Source organism: Alligator mississippiensis, chromosome 9 (assembly GCF_030867095.1).
Source record: "Alligator mississippiensis isolate rAllMis1 chromosome 9, rAllMis1, whole genome shotgun sequence".
NCBI classification, from domain to species: Eukaryota; Metazoa; Chordata; order Crocodylia; family Alligatoridae; genus Alligator; species Alligator mississippiensis.
In genome coordinates, this window is record NC_081832.1 from 2,278,888 (window position 1) to 2,297,846 (window position 18,959).

The following is an 18,959-nucleotide window of genomic DNA, read 5'->3' on the forward strand; positions in this document are numbered from 1 at the left end:
GCAGGTGCTCTGCGTCTGTCATTTACTTCCTCCCCCACAGCCTGGACCATGCACAAGTTTTATCGGCAATACAAGCGGGATGTCTTTCCAGGCCAGAGAACTGGCAGAACCAGATGCATGCAACCCTGGTAATCGGAAATACTGCTCTGATAGACCCAGCGGCACTGAGCAAACCAATTTCCTGGACATCCCTGTTCCACCTGCTTTGTCTAGCCACATTAGTCCACCTGGTTTCCCTGACGTGACGTATCCCATCAGATGTGATAAACCTGTTATCCTGACATGACGGATTCAAAACTCTGTGCAACCGTTTCTCTACCTGATGCAACGTTTTACCCTGCACTAGTGCATTCTCCAGATATGTCCACTGCACCTTACAGCACCGACGGGGTGGAGGGGAAGAAAACGGGTTTCCCTTAGATCTACAGGAGCACTGTTCCCTGGGATCCTAACTTTCCAGATCATCCTTTCATGCAACACCACTGTGAGTGCAAGAAGAGGTCTCCACCTGAAATCAAGGCTGGCCTGCAGCTATGTGGAGGGTACCACTAGCTGGTTTTGAACTGCCAGCTTAACCGCAAGCGTCTGAGATGGAAAGTAAGAAGCAGAGACAAAAGCCCTGGGACCCTGTAACCATGCAGGTAAGGGAAAGGTTTCAAGCAAGCACGATCTGCCACCCGCCACTTTCTCCCATGCTGCATGCAAAATTCTCCACTTTTGTCAGCCTTGTTCTATGGTAACAGGAAACAGAGCAGACTGCTGCCTCCAAGCAGGAGTGGCCTAACACTAAACTGCACCCCAAATTTAGGGCTCCAGGGCATCTGCCCCAGTTTTCGATCTCTCCCAGCCCTCCTTTCCCCTCCACTCCTTGAATTCACTCTCCCAGTTCCCATCCTCCCTGCCTGAAGGACCCCTGTCTCCCTGCTATTTCTAAGCCCTTGCTTTGCCTTCCATATGAAGCAGTCCAGCCACCTCAAGAGGCGATGGTCAGCTCTGCGCTAGGCTGCCACTTGCCTCTCTGACCCCCTGCTCACTCTGAGCTCAAGGACAAAGACATCCTACCTTAATCTGGCCCTGCCTCCAGGTTCATTTGAGCCTCACTGGAGAATTGGAGTGAAAATGGTTGTTTCTTTGTGTTTGTTTTAAACTCCTGCTTATGAGTACAACATTTGTGATCATCGTCATCATCATAATTAATAATCATAGTACTAAAAACAGTATTTACAACAAGCTCCAGGTCAGTATTACACACCAAGCAAACACTCAGCACCACAGAGTAGGACAGGGTTAATATCTGGCAGACACCTTCTCAGATCCCACCGGCGTGGGACACAGACATTTGACATTTTCAACCATTTCTTACACACAAACATTTTATTTAAATTACTTTTTTAATTATTTTTTTAAACTTTTTAAAATTTATTGTCACTATATGGATGAGATGATTCTGCATTCTACACAGATGCTTATCTAAGACAGCTGCTACTTATAAACTGATCATTAGCTACTGTTAAGAAATTCAACCCTCAGTTTCTTTTTCTTTTTCCCCTCCCTGCCCCAAACTCACTTCTTGTCCCTCAACATTGCTGACGCCTGATAACAGTCCTGCCCTCCCTCGGACCTTGGCAGAGGGCTTTGTAGGTAAGCTAGCCCTTCCATTTTGGAGCAGAGCTCTCCCCTAATATCCAAAGCCTCGTGGCCAGAGAGGGACCTTCTCTCATTAAAAGGGGAACGTATTGTGTGGCTGACTAGCAAGAGGCTAAGGGCTTTGCTTCCAGCAGCTGCTGCTGCTGCCTCTTTGGCACGCTGTTGCATTCTTGTGACAGTCGAGGAGGGTGGGGGAGATTCCTGACATGCAGCCAGCACACGGTAGAAGGAAAACCAACAGCTTGGAACCGACTCAGCAACTATTATTTAGACAGGCCAGGGAGGCAAAGGGAAGCTCGACACCAGATACAGACTCCCCGCCTGCCCTGGCTTCCTGTCACTACCTGGCTCCTGTGGGCTAAATGGTGTTTCACATCTGCTTACCCCACCTCCGGCTTGGAGCACGCCCTACACATCCCAAGCCACACAGCTGCCAGGAATGAGAAAGGCAACTGCCTAAGTGCCCACCCATGCCTGCTGTGTCCTAGCTGTTTGCATAAGCTATTCCTGGTGATGCTGGCTCCACAGAGCCCCCCTGGAGGAGCTGCAGGACTCGGCTGCAGAGAGGCTCTTTGGAGACAGTATGCAGAGAGGACACCCGTCACAATAACAGTCGACTCTTGTTCCTCTGGATGCCCCCTTGGCTCGCTATGGGTTCCCAAATAGCATCCGGTATGGCCACAGAGAGAGGGAAGTTTGTGGTACAGTGAGGGTGAGGATCAGGCCTGGAGTCCTTCCAGTATCTGTGCCTACATCCCTGCTCCAAGCACCCTGCTACCTTGCCCTGGAACTGTCTCACGAGTTGGGAAGACAGGTACTGGTGTACTGTCAGAGTTGGAAGGAGAGGACTCTTTGCTACTCAATGGTCCAAAATGCAAGAGTTGCAATGTTCTCCTCAGTGAAATCCTGCCAGGAGAGGGTGTTCCTGCGAAAGCCAAGTCCTGCCTGAACATCCTCTCTCAAGAGGCTTCACTAGGGTTAAGATGGCAACTCCTCGCACTTTAGACATAGGCATACAATTGCCAATCAGGTTATCAGGCCAGATCCAGTGCTAGCATTAAAAGTCTGCCACCCTTTTGATCCACGGGATGCAATAGCAGCCTCCTCACTGTTTGGCACGTCCTCTGATTCAGCTACCTCTGTCAGCATACACCATGATGTAAGACGGGAAGAGAGCCCACAGGCTGCTGTAGCTCTCCGTTTACATCAGAAATTATTACCAGCTATCTGAAAGGAAGAGGTTTCTGCCCCCTGCCTCCAAGCACCGCTGCAATCCATTCGTCCTTATTTCTAGGAAGAGACACAGCTGCCTTAAAGTGGGCTTTGGAAGTCAGAGCTAGAAGAATTAAAGCCTTGCAATTCTACCTCCATGGCTAGACAAGCAGCAGGTGCATGAACATCTCTTCACTCCTCCTGTCCTCCCACTCCTCCAGTCTCCCTTCCTACCCCACCTTCTCCAAAGCTGCAGTTCTGGAAATACCACTGAAAGGATCGCTGTGTCCTTTCCTATAATCTGTTGCCCAAGAACCACAGCTCTGTGGTTAACCTGTGATCTTTGGTTCAAACGTCTCTCCTGGAATAGTACTGAAGAGTCTCATCCATCTTTGGGAAGAGAGAAAGATGAGTCTCCCATATCACAGAGTTTTGCTAAAGGTCATGGGCTGCCTGACAATTGTGCGCTCTGTTTTACTTTTTAATTAATGGTGTGAAATTTAGTGTTTGTGAAAAGTGCAGGATTGACCGCCCTGGAGACTGTGCCCCCTCTTTAACTGCAACACTGGGTTCGCTATGGGCAGTGGCAGTACAAGCCTCCCCAGCACTGCCTCTACCAGTGAGAGGGCTGTTCAGTCTCCAGGCTCATTCAATCTGTGGCCATCCAGGATATCAACTAGTGCTTCTTGTGACGTGGGCACCTGTCCACCAGGCTCTAGTCTCAGACCCTTAGCTAATTGCACCTGGGTTACCAAAGAACCAGAGGACAATGACTTCAAGTTACTATCTACCTGGGCTAGCTTCAAACCAGCGACCTACGGCTTAAAGATTCGGCACACCCTAACCCATTCCCTGAGCCATCCCAGCCTCCTCCTACCACTAAAAACAATGGATCCATCAATGACCCCCTCTCACAACAATGTACCCTTCACTGTTTACTCCCTTTTGTTTTTTCAACTGCTATCTGGCTCAAAGCACAAACCAAAAGCCCTGGATAAGAAATCCGCATCTCCATCCATGACACTGCTGGTTGAATTTATTAATATCTTAATCCTTTACATCAGTTTAAGAAAGATATTTTAAAAAAGGACAAAACCCCAAAGAGAAGCTGATTGACTGGTTAATTGTTTGATTCTATATTTCATGTGAACTAGTTGCTACTCTGCTTAGAGGTCCCTATGGCCTGTGAGTCCCCACAAGTACTGAACAGTTAAGGATGCAGAGAGAGAGAGAGAGAGAGAGAAGCGTGTAGCTGGGGAACTAACACCAGGAGGAAATGGCAAACCGAATGTTGCATCTAGACAAACAAAATAAAATGTGTTGGGTTGGTTGGTTTGTTATCAGGAATCATGTGCTAGATGTGTAGAAAAGCCCTTTATCCAGAGATCTCCTCCCGCTGTTCCTTGTTCCTGCGAACCTCAGCTGCATGCAGTTCCTGCAAAGACACAGAAAGCGTTATGGAGTCCGCAGGCTGAGCAGGGCGATCCAGAAGCTGTTTCCCACCTCCCCTCGGTTTCACCTACAGCGCTAGAGTTTTTGCTGTTGTATTTCCATCTGTTCCTCTCCTGTTCCTCAAAGGCCTTGCACTAATTAAGAAAAATACACTAGGTCAAGTTCATAGTTGGCAGAGCTCTGCTGATATCACAGGAGTTGCCCCTGGGATAAGTTTAGCCCTGTCCTTGGCACAGTGAAGGTGACCAGGTGCATCGCACAAGTCTGTGAATACGTCTGCAGCACATGCTCCAGAGCTGGCTGAAGCTGTCTCATTAGGGAGCCCCTCACAGACACCAGCCTGCTTACACTGGGGCCAGATGAAGCAGTGGTGCCTGGGGACCAGAAGACAGGAAATCCACACTCCAGAGTGCAGGATAGGAGGCTCGAGTTTGCTGCTGCCTTTGGGCTCTGGCACATGGGGCTCAACAAAGATGAGGAAGCCTCTACACGGATGCCATGGACACCTCCTGCCCACCTCACCGCACGCTGCTAGAGAATATTTGCTCTGAGCGAGCTGTCAGACGTGGCTGAAGCGGGCACGTACATATCAAACAGAGTCCCTTCCCCTCTAAGAAAAACAGCAGAACAATGTGCAGCAGCAAACGACCAAAAGAAAAGAAAGAAAGCAATGGAGTGGGGGTGTCCAGGGACTCAGAGAAAATTAGAGTTGGAAGGGACCTCAGGAGGTCGCATCTAGTCCAACCCCCTGCTCAACGCAGGACCAGCCCCAACTACATCATCCCAGCCAAAGCTCTGTCCACCCGGGTCTTAAAAACTCGCAAGATGGAGATTCAAGCACCCCTGTGGGTAACCTCTTCTAGTGCTTTACAGCCCTCCTTGTGAGAAAGTTTTCCCTAATATTCAACCTCAACTTCTCTTGCTGCAACTGGAGAGCTGGGCATTGTAACTTGACGCTGCATACCTGCAAAGGGGAAGGCTGTATGAACTTGGGAAAATGGTGGGACAAGAAAAGCAAATTGTTCCAGGAGTGCTGCTCCAGTGCGAACATCCCAGCTCTATCGGGGTGAGCAAGCCTGGCTACATATGCTGGCACCAGCAACCCTTATACCCTAAGCAGGGATTCCTGGCCCTAGAGGTGTTGGGACATGGTATGTGGGTGGGGGAGACTAGCACTCGCCTTCTCACGGAGTCGCTCCCTCAAGGCAGCTAGGTGTGCTTCACGGATCTCCCTGCTCAGCTCCATCTTGTAGTTGAGCTTCTCCTCAGCCAGCCGGCTGAAGTTGTTGTTCTCCTCCAGGGCCTTGTGCAGCACCTCCCGCTCATGCTCCCGTTTCTCTGCCAGCTGCTTCAGCACTTGGGCCTCCTGGGTCTGTAGGAAACCAACAGATCAGGGGGTGGGGGGAGGATGGGAGGGGAAAAAACCCTTCTCACTTTCCTTGATCTGATCTTGGACATCTCCACAGAGGTGACATGAACACGCTGCTTGCTAGTCTGTGCACAAGCTAGCTACTCACTTGCAGGATTTGCACTTGGTATCTGAACTAATCCACCCTTCCTCTGGTCTCAGCTGTTGCCCTCTTTCCAAGGATGTCATGCTCAGGAGGCCAACCCTCTCCATTCATTAATCGGTGCGTCAGTGGTAGTTACACACCGCACTCACGGTCTTTCTGCCCCATGAAACTTTTCTATTCTAGACCACATGGGCCGGATTTTCAAAGCTCTAATGCAGGCAGACAGCTAGTGATATTCAATGACTGCTGCGCGCACAGGATGGGGAGTGAAGTTTGCAAGCAGGCAGTCTGCCTAATGTTTTGAACCTCTTCAACTTCTTCTCCTCTTACCCACCCACAGCATTGTGATTTGTTTTTCTCTGAAGCGCCTCTAGTTTCCCAACACTTTTTCTTCAAAAGATTTTTAAATATGCTCATAAATGGAATGTGAAAACAGCATTGCCAGTCACTAAAAAGCAATGAAATAGCAAGGCACCGATTCTAAGCCCTGTTTAGATGCTTGGCTTTTTGTTCTGTCTCCCGTGCTTGTTATAGCACCCCGTGTGTCACCTGTGTAATGTACTGAGAGACACTAAATGGAAGGACCAAAGAATTCAACAGACCCGTGCATTTTTAAGGTCACCAGGGAACTTGTGATGATCTAGCCTGACCTCTGCTATAACACAGGCCAGAGGTGACTTCTGCTACTTGCACTAAACAAGACTATGTAGGAAAACACTTTCCAACCGCACTGCCTGGCTCCTAAGTATTACTAAAAGCACCAGTCTCCCCCAACAACATGTTTTGCTTCAGGGTTCTTTTTTCTCCTCAGTGATAACATGGGACTGATTTTAGGGCTTGCTTAAAGCATGACTGGGCACATATATCAGCGTGAGCATGTCCCTAGAATATCCTCTTACCTTCCTCCTCTCCTCTGCAGCCTCCAGCCTCCTCTGAAGCTCCTCCAGAGACAGATCCTTCTTCTTGGGGGGAGAGGACAGGATTGGGCTCTCAGGGGATAAGTCCGAAGGGGACTTCAGGATCACTTCGAAGCTCTGGCCAGACGCCCTCTTGTCCAGCTGCTTCACTTCCATATCTTTGTGAGAAGAACATGAGCATTGTCACAGGCTGTGGGACACCCAGGGCAAAGCTACGGCACCTTTCAGAAGCTGCTAAATCATGCCCTGAACTTAGTTCACCCAATATGAGCTGGTTGTGATGATACCGTACTTCCAGACAGGACTTTACTGGTTAAGTGTCCTGACACTGCAGCCTCACCTGGAGAGATTCAGAGGGATTACCGTGGGAGCACAGAGAACCTTCTTTCCACCATGAGCCTGATCTGATTGCCTTCATTGCATCAAGGCCCATATGTATCTCTGTTAAGCTCTTATTACATTCAGTGGGAAGTTTCTCCCTGACCTCTGTATCTCCAGTACTGTTGCTCCACTTCTTTATCCATTTTCTGTGTAAAGTCCCTGCATGTACACAGAAAACAATTCTGCTGCTGGATCTTTCCTTTCAGACAGAATGTAAAACCCAGGTATTGACCGCATTGGGTTATTAAAAGTGTTACGGTTCTTTTCATAAGTGTAAGGGTGTTAATTCCAGTGACCCAGCAGGATTTCATCCTGCCCCCCTAGATTCCCCCCTGCACTGTCCACTGGATTCCTCAACTGCCTGACAAACCTCTTGCTGTAACATTTGACAATGATGCTCCTTCTCCTGGTTCTGCATTGTTATTGTCCCTTTTACCAGCAACAAATGACTGGCTTCAAATTCTCACTAGCTAATACAATTTCTTTTACATCCCAATAATAAGCAGACCATGGCTGAAGACAACTCAGAAATGCTGAATTGCTGATAACATCTACACTCCTAGCCTAGATAAGTGACAGCACTCTTTGGTAACACACAGAGTTTCCTAGTAGGTGAATGTGGGTCAAAAATCAAAGGCCAGTAATACAGAAACTTGGGGGAAAACACTCTCCCCAGACTGGGCCCAGCCTAATGGACTGAGGCACTCCCAAGTTTGCAGCAGCTGCCTGCAGAACAGCTCCATAGTGGACTCGGCAGGTTGTGTCTGCATGAGTCGCTTACCTCCATATTGATAGATGGTATTGGGGTGCGGCTGGGTGTGGAAACAGGAGCAGATCAGGGAGAGCAGAGACAGCTCCTTCATTTTCTCCTTGTAGGCTGAAAAATAAGAATGGCAATAGTGGTTTAATGGCAATACCGTGTCTTTCTCCCCGAGCTAGCTGAACTAATATCTCCTATATTATCAGCTGGTGGTACAGGAAGCTCCACAGGGAGATGCATAAAGTGGTTTTACCATTTCTGCAGATGCAAGTCCCCAGGGAGGTGTTTTCCCTCCAAGCAGAAGAAGGGGGGTTAGGAGCGGATACATTTCAGCTCTTGTAAATAATCAGGTGGTGGAAGCTGCCCAGATACTTCCCCTTCGACAGTTCCAAACTCAGCGGGAAGAGTGATGATAGTCCTTGCTAATCAGCACCTATAAATGGTTTTTGAGCCTTCACTGCAGATGCCTGCAGCCTAACAATGAGGCCCCTCCATTTCATGGTGCAGCATTTCTGGTTTTGCTAATAAAAGAAGACATGAGGCCAGATCTGTAGAAACTAGAGGCAAGTTTAGGGAAAGAAAGGAATGGGGTGCTGCTCAGAGCTGCTCTCAAGATACATGCACAGGCCTTTTCAATGTTGCTGTCAGGGTGTGCAAAACCAAATACAAATGTGTTTCTTTCTACGTCCTACAGCTACAGACCAGGGGCAGAGCTTGGGGCTCGGCCTGCCAGAGACTGAGTGATGCTAAGAGCTGTCCTTGTTGCAATATGCCGATACAAAGGATGTTGCTTTGGAATGACTGGGTGATGGGAAGGATGAAGCTCGTAGCCCCTGGGAGATAAGCTGCTGCATGTACCTCTGATCAGGGGTGTTCTCAATAACCGTCAGCTTTGAAAGATAGGAGCAACCCACCGATCCCTCACCCTGCCTCTCTCCATCTTTGCAGAGGGCCCCCCTGTCCCATGAACATAAGACACTTGGGGAAGAGGGTCTCAGGATGGAGGCACCTTACACTGGGAGGAGTGGGTGGAGTGTGCATAATGCTGATTCAGCATGCTGTCAAGTCAGGATCCCAAGAGCCTGGGGAGGATAAATGTGAAGACTCCTGCACCTCTAACTTTCCAATGCTCTGCAATCTCTGCAATGGGCAGTTGCTACCCTCCTTTATCTCAGTGGTAAGAAAGGACTCCTGGAGAGACTGATACTGGCCTGCAATGAGGAAGAACTAACTGTCAGGGGATTTAACAGCAGCCTTCAACTCCCTGCTGGGGGGCTGCAAAGAGGCTGGAGCTGGGCTGTTCTCAGTGTGGGGCAGATGACAGGACAAGGAGCAATGGGCTCACGTTGTAGCAAGGGAAGTTGGGGTTAGACATTAGGAAAAAAATTCTCACTAGAAGGGTAATAAAGCACTGGAATAGGTTGCCCAGAGAGGTGGTGGAGTCTCCATCCTTGGAGGTTTTCAAAACCTGGCTAGACAAAGCCCTGGCTGGTCTAGGTGGGGCTGGTCCTGCTTGGAGCAGGGGTTGGACTAGATGTGACCTCCTGAGCTCCCTTCACACCTGAATTTTCTACAATTCTATGGGTCTAAGAACAGCCCCTCACAGCTTCTGTGAAGGATACTGGGATGCACCATCCTTTCCAGGAACAGCCCTGGGGCTGCCGCTGCTGCTGGGATTTGTTGGCCATTGTTATGACAGATGCCTACAGCTGCAGCCGTCCTCAGCGGCACTGAGCACATCGAGCCAATGCCCCAATGAGAACAGAGCATGCAGGTTATCCGGGGCAGTTCTCACCCACATTTTCTGAGTTTAAACCACCCCTCCTTTTAAAGGAAACGGGCTAAAAGTGCACCTGATAAATACAACAGTACTTATACACACCCTCTCCTGTTTTAAAGCAACTCCTGCTGCCAGCATCACTGTTTGGTAAAGAATCACTTCCATGTTACAGCTTGGGAACTGAACCCCCAAAAGTACAAGCATCTTACCCATGATTTGGCTGTGACTTAGTGGCACACTCGGGAACAGAACCCAGGCACCCTGATACCTAGTTCCCTGCTCTGACCACGGGACAATGCTGCTAATATGCCGATCAGCTCATCAGGTAGTGGGAGCCAAAAGAATAACAACCCCCCCCGCCCCACCTGCCAACTTTTCCAAGAGAAAAAAGTCACCTCCTCTTGGAGGTTTCATTGTATTAACAAACAAAGCTGAAGCCCAACCCAAAACTGCTAGCGTTCCTATCAGGAGCAGTGTGCATCAGCTGCAGTGTCCTCTGCCATACCCTAGTGAGTGAGCAGCAATTAACCTGCAGCTCTCTGCAGAGTTATAATAGCTGCAGATATGCCTGTGTGTTTCTCCTCCAGCCTTCTGGCACAGCCCCACTGTTGACCGGCATGTCAAGCTTCTGCAAAGTGTCAAGGATAAGGGTTTCTCCTACAGAAATGCTCATCCCCTTCGTTCTGCTGAATTAGCCACAACACTCTAGGCTGTGAAAAGGCACATGGAAGGGCATCATTGTACATTGGTCTTGACACAATTTTAGAGGAACCGCAGAGCTAAGGAATGCAAGTCAAACCCTCTCATGCTCTGGACCATGTCCCTTCCTGGACTCTTCTATTTCCAGACTCCCCAGCTTGGACTTCCACCTCCCAGTGGCAATGGTAGCATTTAAAAAGACAGCACAAGCATTAGGACAATGCCAAGAAAACAAAAAGTGCATACACCCCCATCAGCACCTTGGGGATATTTTGTACCTGTTTGTTGAATTCTTTCCCCTGGTGCAGGACTTTGTATTTATTAACACCAGCTCTCCCCTTCTTACCCCATAACCCTCACTGTTTACATCTTTCCTAGTAACTTTGCCACTGGCTTCCCTCTTCAATTTTGATATCACATACATATCTGACCACTGAGAAATGTACCTCAAAAAGGAATGAATTGCAGCAGCAATGCAAGGTGCAGAGAGGTACTGGCTTTTACTTCAATGTAGTTAATCAAAAGGGCCTTTGGAAACCCTTTGAGAACTGTGTACTGAGCTAAAGCTGGCTGTGAGCATCACTGCTTGTTGCCAGTTGGAGGACACAGCTTTGGTGAACCAGCCAAAAGTGTTTCGTGGGGCACTGGTAATCTGAAGACCACACTAGAGAACCACTGAGCTGTGGAGCCACCTCATTTCATAGAGACTGTGCAACTCCACCGATACATGGTTGGCAGCAAGACAAGATGCGTGCAAAAGAAAATGAAAGACAATGCACTTGTGGAAATCAAGTTCTTTATCACAAAGGATGTTTATCCTTTCAAGTGACCCTCTCTCCTTTTGGCTGATCCATGATCTCTCTACCCGGGAAGAACAGAGAAAATGAATTAGCCAGAACTGTTTCAAAGGGCACTTGGGATTCCCCGTGCCTTGAAGATGCAGGCATGGGGAGCAGTTCTGGTGGCTCTAATGCTTCAGGTGAGACTAGTCATTGTGGAAGTGCTACTGGGAGGAATTTGCCCCCAGCCTATTAGCAGGCATCTTCTTCCCCTTTTTCTGGCAGTCTGAGCCGAGATCATCCACAAGGATCAGATAAGCACATCCCAGAGGGCCAGTGCCTGCAACTGCAGGGTCATAGGTACCACTGTAGCTTTGTCTTTTCCCACTTCCTTCCTTTTGCATTGCTTCTTTGTTGCCCGTAAATTCAGGCCTGCAGACTTCTGCTTGAGGTACCATGTTGCAATGAGTCTGAGCACTTTTTCTAAACCCCGCTGAGGCAGTGTTTTAGCAGCCATAAAGCACTGGCACTGCATAGCTGTTGTATCCTAGTCCTACCAAAGAACACAAAGAGAGGACCTACTGGATTACAGTCAGAGAACTCATTATTAACAGAAATGAACTGGATCAGGAGGTCGTTACTTTGATATCTAACCCTGGCACTGGCTGCAGCAGAAGGGAATTAAAGAGAGAAACCTGGTTCATGCCATTGCCTGGTGACCCTTGTTGCTTTGTGTCTAGTTTTCTGAGCTGAACTATCTCACCATGGAACTAATTTCTAGGTCTCTCCTTTTAGATTATTGCAAGGCACAATTCTCCCTTTCTCCAAGGTCTGTCCCAGTAATTTCATTTTCCACCAGCTGCATGAATTCTATGTGGGTCTTGCCTTCCCTGCTCTGCCTTCTGCACAGCAAAACCGCCATCCCTTTCTGTCAATTAAAATGAAAGGGAGTGAGAGGACAAAGGGACATCAGTTAGCTGAGCTGCTGCCAGAAGCCTAATGAGCTGGGAAAGTGGTGCATGTACATCTCCTGGCACTTGAGACTCTGCAGCTCCACCCTGGCGCCAGCCATCAGATGCAATTAAGAGAATCCAGACACATGGGTCAAAGGGGAGGAGCAGGAGGCTTTTGGCTTTGGAAGATGTGGCAAGCTGTGGGGGAGCCACGGGGGAAAAAACTGGAAGAGCTGTGATCTGCAGCTCGTCTCTTGCTACTGAGTGAAGAACTAATCAATCTCTCCTGTTGGAATAACCTCATCCAGCAAAGCAGAGTGAAGAAAACAATAGGATTATAAAGGGAAGGGGAGAAAATCCCTCTGCTTTCAGGGATATACACTCTCAGCCATTTGTGTACCTAATCAATACGCTCTGATGAAGTCAGTCTACTGGCAGAAGCAAGAGCTCAGCAGGACAGCCCCGGTAGGAGCATGGAGCTGTCCGTTCAGCACCGCCCAAGGCCACGGCTGCAGTGCCCGGCCTCCAAGAGACGGACCTGCAACGCGGGCAGCCGCACAATCCCCTGGGCCTCCTGGCAGCCCGCCGCTCTTACCGGACCCCTAAAAGGCAGTGAGGCTAGAAAGGTTCAGACCAAGAAGATGAGGAGCTGGGAATGTCTCTGTAATGGGCAGTTGGGTCAGAAACCATCACTTCTGGCCTGGGAGGGTGTAGGAAGCAAGATAGATTTGCATTTTATAGACTAATAAGCAGGGATCCTGGTTTTCTCTGATAACCCCCCAGCAATTTTTGGATTAAAAGAAAGTAACCCAAAACCTGTATTTTTCCATGATTAAAATGAAATGCCACTAATGTGTATGTGTATGTATATATCTATATACTGTGTGTGTGTATATATATATATAGAGAGAGAGAGAGAGAGATCTCTACATCTATAGATATAGATATATCTATAGATGTATCTATCTTAATCTATCTATATATAGCGGTGTTTCATTTTAATCATGGAACAATGTGGATTTGGGTTTACTTTTTTCATCTGAAAACTGAGGATTTTTTTTTATCAGAGAAAACTGATCCCTGCTAATAAATGTGTGTTTGTGTGTGTGTGCATGTGTAACACAAGCTTTTCTGAGCTGAAGCTCACTTCAGCAGATGATGGTCAAGGCCATATGAGCACTTTCCCCTGAGGTTCTCAAAGCAACACGCTGAACTGAACCACACTGCTATCTCCAATCTACAGACACAACAAGACTAAATGATTTGCCCAAGGTTGCAGAGAAAGGTAGGCAGGCAAGGGAAGGATCCTGACTCCCAATCCTCTCCTACATAATCCTATCCCTGAGCTAGGAACAGAATCAAGGAGTCCTGCCCCTGGGCTCCTTGCTCTAATGCCCAGAGCAACCTTCAGTGACCAGATGCTCCATGAAGAGCAACCCAAACAAATCTTTAGGAGGCCTCACAACTCTTAGCGTTGAAGACTGGATCGAGTGATCTGACCAGGTTTCAGTGCATACTCCAATAGCCCAGAGGTGGAGAGGCCTCAGGTAACAGATGCTGGCTGTTAGTGGGGCAGATGGACAAGGGAATTCAAGAATGGAAGCAAGCCACAGCAAGCATGTCAGGCCAATGTTTTTAATTGGCTTTGGAGTCTAAAATGCTTTCAGTGTGAAATCCTGAGCTGCTGGGAGGGGTGCAGCCCACAGCTCTCTTCCTGGCATATGGCTCACTGCAGAGACACAGAAGTGTCTACAAACAGGGCACGAGGCCCAGGGCAGTGACTCACATAGACCCTTCTCCCCCAGCCTTTCAGTGGGATTAAAAATGCCTGAGACTGGAAACCAAGCTGTTGTTTGCATCCATTTCAAGGAGCTCGAAATACTAGTCCAGAAAACGATTTTTGCCAGCTGAATAAATAAAAAGATTGATGTTCCACCACCTGAAAGCAGCAAGCTTGGGTGGTTCTAGAAAGAGCCCTTGCTAAGAGTTTTAAAATAAATCTCATGCAATGGCCCTCTGCATAGCAACCACACGAATTAGCAATTCCTGGGGGAAGGGGGACACTTAGGGCACAGCCCCCAGAAGAGATGAGTTCGGTTGTCAAGATCTGGAGAGCTGCTGCAAAATGATGATGATTGACAGAGGCCTTCCCCCTGCAGTCCAGCACAAATCCATCACTCCTGCTGCAGTAGCAGATAGAGGAGGCAGCCAAAGCTTGAGTACCAGAATTAGGTTAGCAGAGGTACCGCGCACAGATAGCCAGGACCTGAACCCTGGTCCCCTCCCCTAGTGCAGAGAGGGTGGATGGCTGCATCAACAGCCCAGCAAGAGATTCCTCCAATGTAGGGTGAGAGCTTCATGTCATACGATGCTCCTCTCCCCACTCATGTTCTGGGGGGGCTGAGCTCAGCCAAAGAAGACATGGCAAGGATTGCAGTGCTCTAGATTATCCTAGGGCTGATTCATTCCCCAGTCAGTTTCCAACTCGGATAATGGATATCGGTGGTTTTCTTCCCATGCCCTCCAAGTCCTGCACCCAGCATCACTCATCTGAACCTAAATAACATTCTAAAGAGTCTGTGTGAGCATGTGTGCACGTGGTTGTGTTCACAGGTGCATGCATGAGTGTTTACAAGTGTGTTAACAGTTCATATATCAGATGTGCATATGGAGCAACCAAAGCCATTCAGTTCCTGGCAAGCAAGAGAACAAGTGATTTCTGAATACTGAAGGGGAGTGCATGAGATTGTGTCAGGACTGGAAGAGGAAAGAGGTGGTGGGTTCTGCCCTGAGCCTCCATGCACTTAGTAACATTCCTTGTCAGGAAGCAAATGTTGCCCTCCAAAGTCATGTCAATGGAGGATTAAATGGATGTTACGGTGCTGCCTTTCTGGACTGGTGAGTCAAAAAGCAAGGGTGGAGGGGAATGATAAACTCCTACTACAACTCGTATGCAGCAGGCCTGCAATAAAACAGCAGAGCAGTAGCTGGCTGGCTGAAACCTGTTCTTGGTATTGTTACTGGTGTATCTGCCGCATGGACATCCTCCTTGGTCCAGAATACTCTCTCTCCCCTACCATCATACATCATGGATACTTAGAGATCAGAGAGGGGGTAGATCCATTGGGTCTCAGCCACCCTCTAATGCTGCTTATATAGGATTGTTCCCTTCACCGTATTCCTAGTGATTTATCAGTCAGACAGCTGAGCTCTATGGGGACGGAGTTCCTCTCAGTCCCCATGGCATACTGATGCATCACTGTGCCGCGAACAGAATGCAGACAGGTAAAGAAATGTCCTGGTACAGTGTGTGTTGCAGCTTAAGCATGTTCCTTCTGTACCTTGCATTTCTTCGCCTGCTTCCACAGATTTAGTGGCAGCATACCCAGGCAAAGCAAGACAGGGAATAACAGGGCTGGAAGGAGCAGAAGAAGAAGATTTGATGCGTGTGCGCAGGAAGGAGGTAAATTCAATTGATGTGTTTAATAACTGCGAGGCCTGCTTCAGACTGCAAGCCTCATTCCTCTTGGGATTAGTGTCCCCATGCACCTTAGCTGGATTTACAGCTCAGAGCATAGTGCAAAGTTAGCAAAGGGAAAAGTACGCAGCAATTAAGCCCCCTGGCATAAGGATGGCCTAGCAGGGCATATTTAATGAACGCCGTGCATAATGGTACATTCTGGCAGGAGTGAGAGAAGCAACTGGCAGGATTCCTTTACTGAAGGGGAAAGGGATGGCAATGCCTCTGGGTGGCTATAATGACATGGCTGGGGAGCAGTTTGGGATTCGCTATGCATCTTAGCCCATATGAATATAAACCACCTGCATCAAAACTAGGAATTACATGGATGTGGCCAGATACCCGACTCGCCTCCAAGCTTGTTTGTTCCCACTGCCCTATCTTCCTTCCCTCCTTCTGTCTTGTCTTTTAGGAATGAAAACTCTTTGGGGAAGGGATGGGCATCCTATTAGGTTTGGAAATAGCCTAGCATATTTTGGGGTCTGCAGCAAGTAAGTACATTCGTAAAGAATAACAGCTGTTGCTCATTTACATCTATTGGGTTTTGATCTCCTAGTGAAGCATAAGAACATGACCGACAAGGGTCTCCAATTTGTTCACTGTCACTCTCATACACAAACACAAACTTAACTTAGATCAACACCTTGTTCTCCAAACCCAATACCGCAGCTCAGTGGAGATTCTGCAGCTCTCCACCATAAAAAAGGAATTAGATTCCAGCAGGACACACCTGCACACATATTGGGCATCTATTTACATGTGCACATCTTCCTTTGTGCACACAAAAAATGGGATTGTGTGGGCACAGTATATTGGGGGGCATTCCCCTTGACCCTCCGTTGGACAGTGTGCTTCCAGAGCATGATATAACGGGCGTGATCATTCCAGCGAGGACTGTGCAATTACAAGTGTACGTTTTAGCACATTCTAAAATAGCTGGATAGAAGCAGGTGGAGCTTTTCACTTAGTCACTCATTTGCATTTTTCAGCTTCCATTAGATTTGAAAGAAAGGTCAGCTGAGTTAGCTGATATTATATATGCATACAAATTAAATCAGGAAAGCTTCCAGTCCTTTTAAATGCTTTTATAGATGTAAGGCTCTGAAAGCTAATCTATCATTGAGAGGAGAAAAGGCACATGGATAAATAACAATTCCTTTGGGATGCCATGAAAGAGACTGAGCTTGGTAAGGCTGGAAAAGTCAGGGAGTTTCACACAGGGGCCTTGCTTTGTCTATCCAGAGGAACGTTTGGCAAGTAGCTTACGCCAAAAGGAAATTGTCCATGTCTCACTTTTCTTTCAGATCAACAGCTATAGAGCAGGTGCCACTTGCCTATGCATTTCATCACCAACCAACACAAATTCTCGGCCTTGCAATAAATACTAAGGTGATGCTTTGTGAATGGCTGCTTTGCAAATGAGTGTGTCAGCAAACACACAGCACTGTAAATGCATCACAAAATGCAAAGCCGGATCCTGAAGTGCAGCATCCCTTCAGGTCCCATTGGCTTCACACAGCAGTCTATTTGTAGCACTGAAAAGCTGAAATCCTACCAAAAAACGTGTGCCCCTGTGGATACATACACAGTGAAACAGGCACAGGCCAATTCTGCTCTGTTTAGATCCCACTGCACAAACAAATAAGCCTTTGAAAATTAAACCCCAAGGGGAAGCCTGCATGCGCAGTGTGTGTGCTGCATGGCCCAGTGACTTTTCCCTGTTGTATTCTGAATAAAGTAATTAAGTTAACTAGATTCTAATTCAAAGCCTCTAAAAAAGTCTGAGATCTGCCAGCCGGCTAGCTCTCAACTGTCAGGAGCTCCCTCTAGTGTTATCCACCAGGCCCTGCATTTACTTTCCCTTTGCTAGCAATACTAGCTGCACATCTGAAAATATTTAATTTCATAAAGTTAATCTCTGGAGATCCTACTCTAACCAGCCACCGACAGACTTTCAAATATGAAACAGATCCTTAAATGTGTTCTTTGGAGATGCTCGTAATACATGCACAGCTATGATTAATCTAAAAAGCCACTGGCCTATCTCGCCGGCTTTGCTATGTCAAGGTATCCATAAAGGTCCCTAGCTCCTCTGTACCTGCTACTGGATTAGGAATCGGAGGGCCTTAGTTCCAGTTCTGGCTCTGACATAACCTGCTACATGGACCTGGCTCCATCATTTTGCTTCTCATGGCTGTCTCCCCTCCCTCCCTTCAATATGCTGCTTCTTCCTTCTGCCAATATGCCTTTTCCCAGATCCCAGCACACTGGAGGCATCTCGCATCTGGGGCCCTGAGATTTATTGCATCTGGTGGTGGTGGCAGAAGTGGTAGGGAATAGAGGTAGACAATGCTTCTCCCTTCCAGCAGCCAGAAAAGAGATACCTCAAATTTACCAGACACCTTTTAGCTGGAGGCCAATGTGAATGGTCGGTGTCACCAAGCAGAGTCCACAGACAGCACCCTCTTCTTAACCAGCTGCTTGGGAAATGGAAAGAGTTGGCTTCTTTCAGAAGCGCCAACCCTCAGATAGTGGAGCTCCCCATTTTTTACATCCATCTTTGATTAGTAAAGCTTAAGCTTTTGGATGTCTAATCAAGCAAGACTATCAGCACTTTGGGGTAGGGACTGCCTTTTTATTATGTGTTTATACACTATCCAGGAAAACAGGGCTGGGGCATTTAGCTGCCACCCCAACACAAACTACCCAATGAATAAAATGAAGACCTACATAAGATAGCTACGTCATGAATTCATAACAGGTGGACATACTGGACCTGGAATGTGTTACAGTTGTGACCAGGGTCAAAGCAAGGATATTACAAGGAACTGACCTGACTTGGCAAAGACCCGTAGATATTTTCAGGGCTACTGAAAACGAGGCTGCCCAAGGAAAGCGTTACCCAACAGCAAAAGAACAAAAGCAGGTTTAGTTACAAATGCAGACTGAGGTATAAACCCAGACTGCAAATGTAAAGAAAATGCAGAGACCAGGAACCAGGTCCCCAGGTGGTGTAAACCGACCCAGGTCCCTTTAAATCAATAAAACTGCTGGTTTATGCTGACTGAAGATCTGCCCTGGATCTGCTTGACGCAAAGGTGCTTAGGACAAAGAATGCAGCGTCATGCATGCTGTACAAGCAATCAGTCTTTAGAGGTGTGCTGCTCTTAGGCTGCAAAGAAAAATGAAATACAAAAAATATATTAATGAACGTACGTACAGCCTGAGCACAAAGCTCTGAGAATGATGGCACAGAAACAGCGTCTGTTCGGATATTCACAAAGGGCCTACAACAAATTTGGCTGTTACTCTGAAGTCAATGAACAAAAATGTTATTTCCAAATT

General features: G+C 47.7%; 1 protein-coding gene across 3 annotated transcripts in view; it reads right to left on the minus strand.

The window, feature by feature from the left end:
• Positions 1–210: 210 nt before the first annotated feature.
• STMN3 (stathmin 3) overlaps positions 211–18,959 on the minus strand; it is a 110,435-nt gene continuing 91,686 nt past the window's right edge. For all 3 annotated transcript variants that reach the window (XM_019495206.2, XM_059713166.1, XM_059713167.1), the window contains 4 exons: positions 7,905–8,000; positions 6,725–6,900; positions 5,492–5,683; positions 211–4,294 (listed from right to left, as the gene is read on the minus strand). In XM_019495206.2, the coding sequence (XP_019350751.2) occupies positions 4,235–4,294; positions 5,492–5,683; positions 6,725–6,900; positions 7,905–8,000 (524 nt within the window). In that variant the 3' untranslated portion in view covers positions 211–4,234. The remainder of the gene's footprint in view (positions 4,295–5,491; positions 5,684–6,724; positions 6,901–7,904; positions 8,001–18,959) is intronic.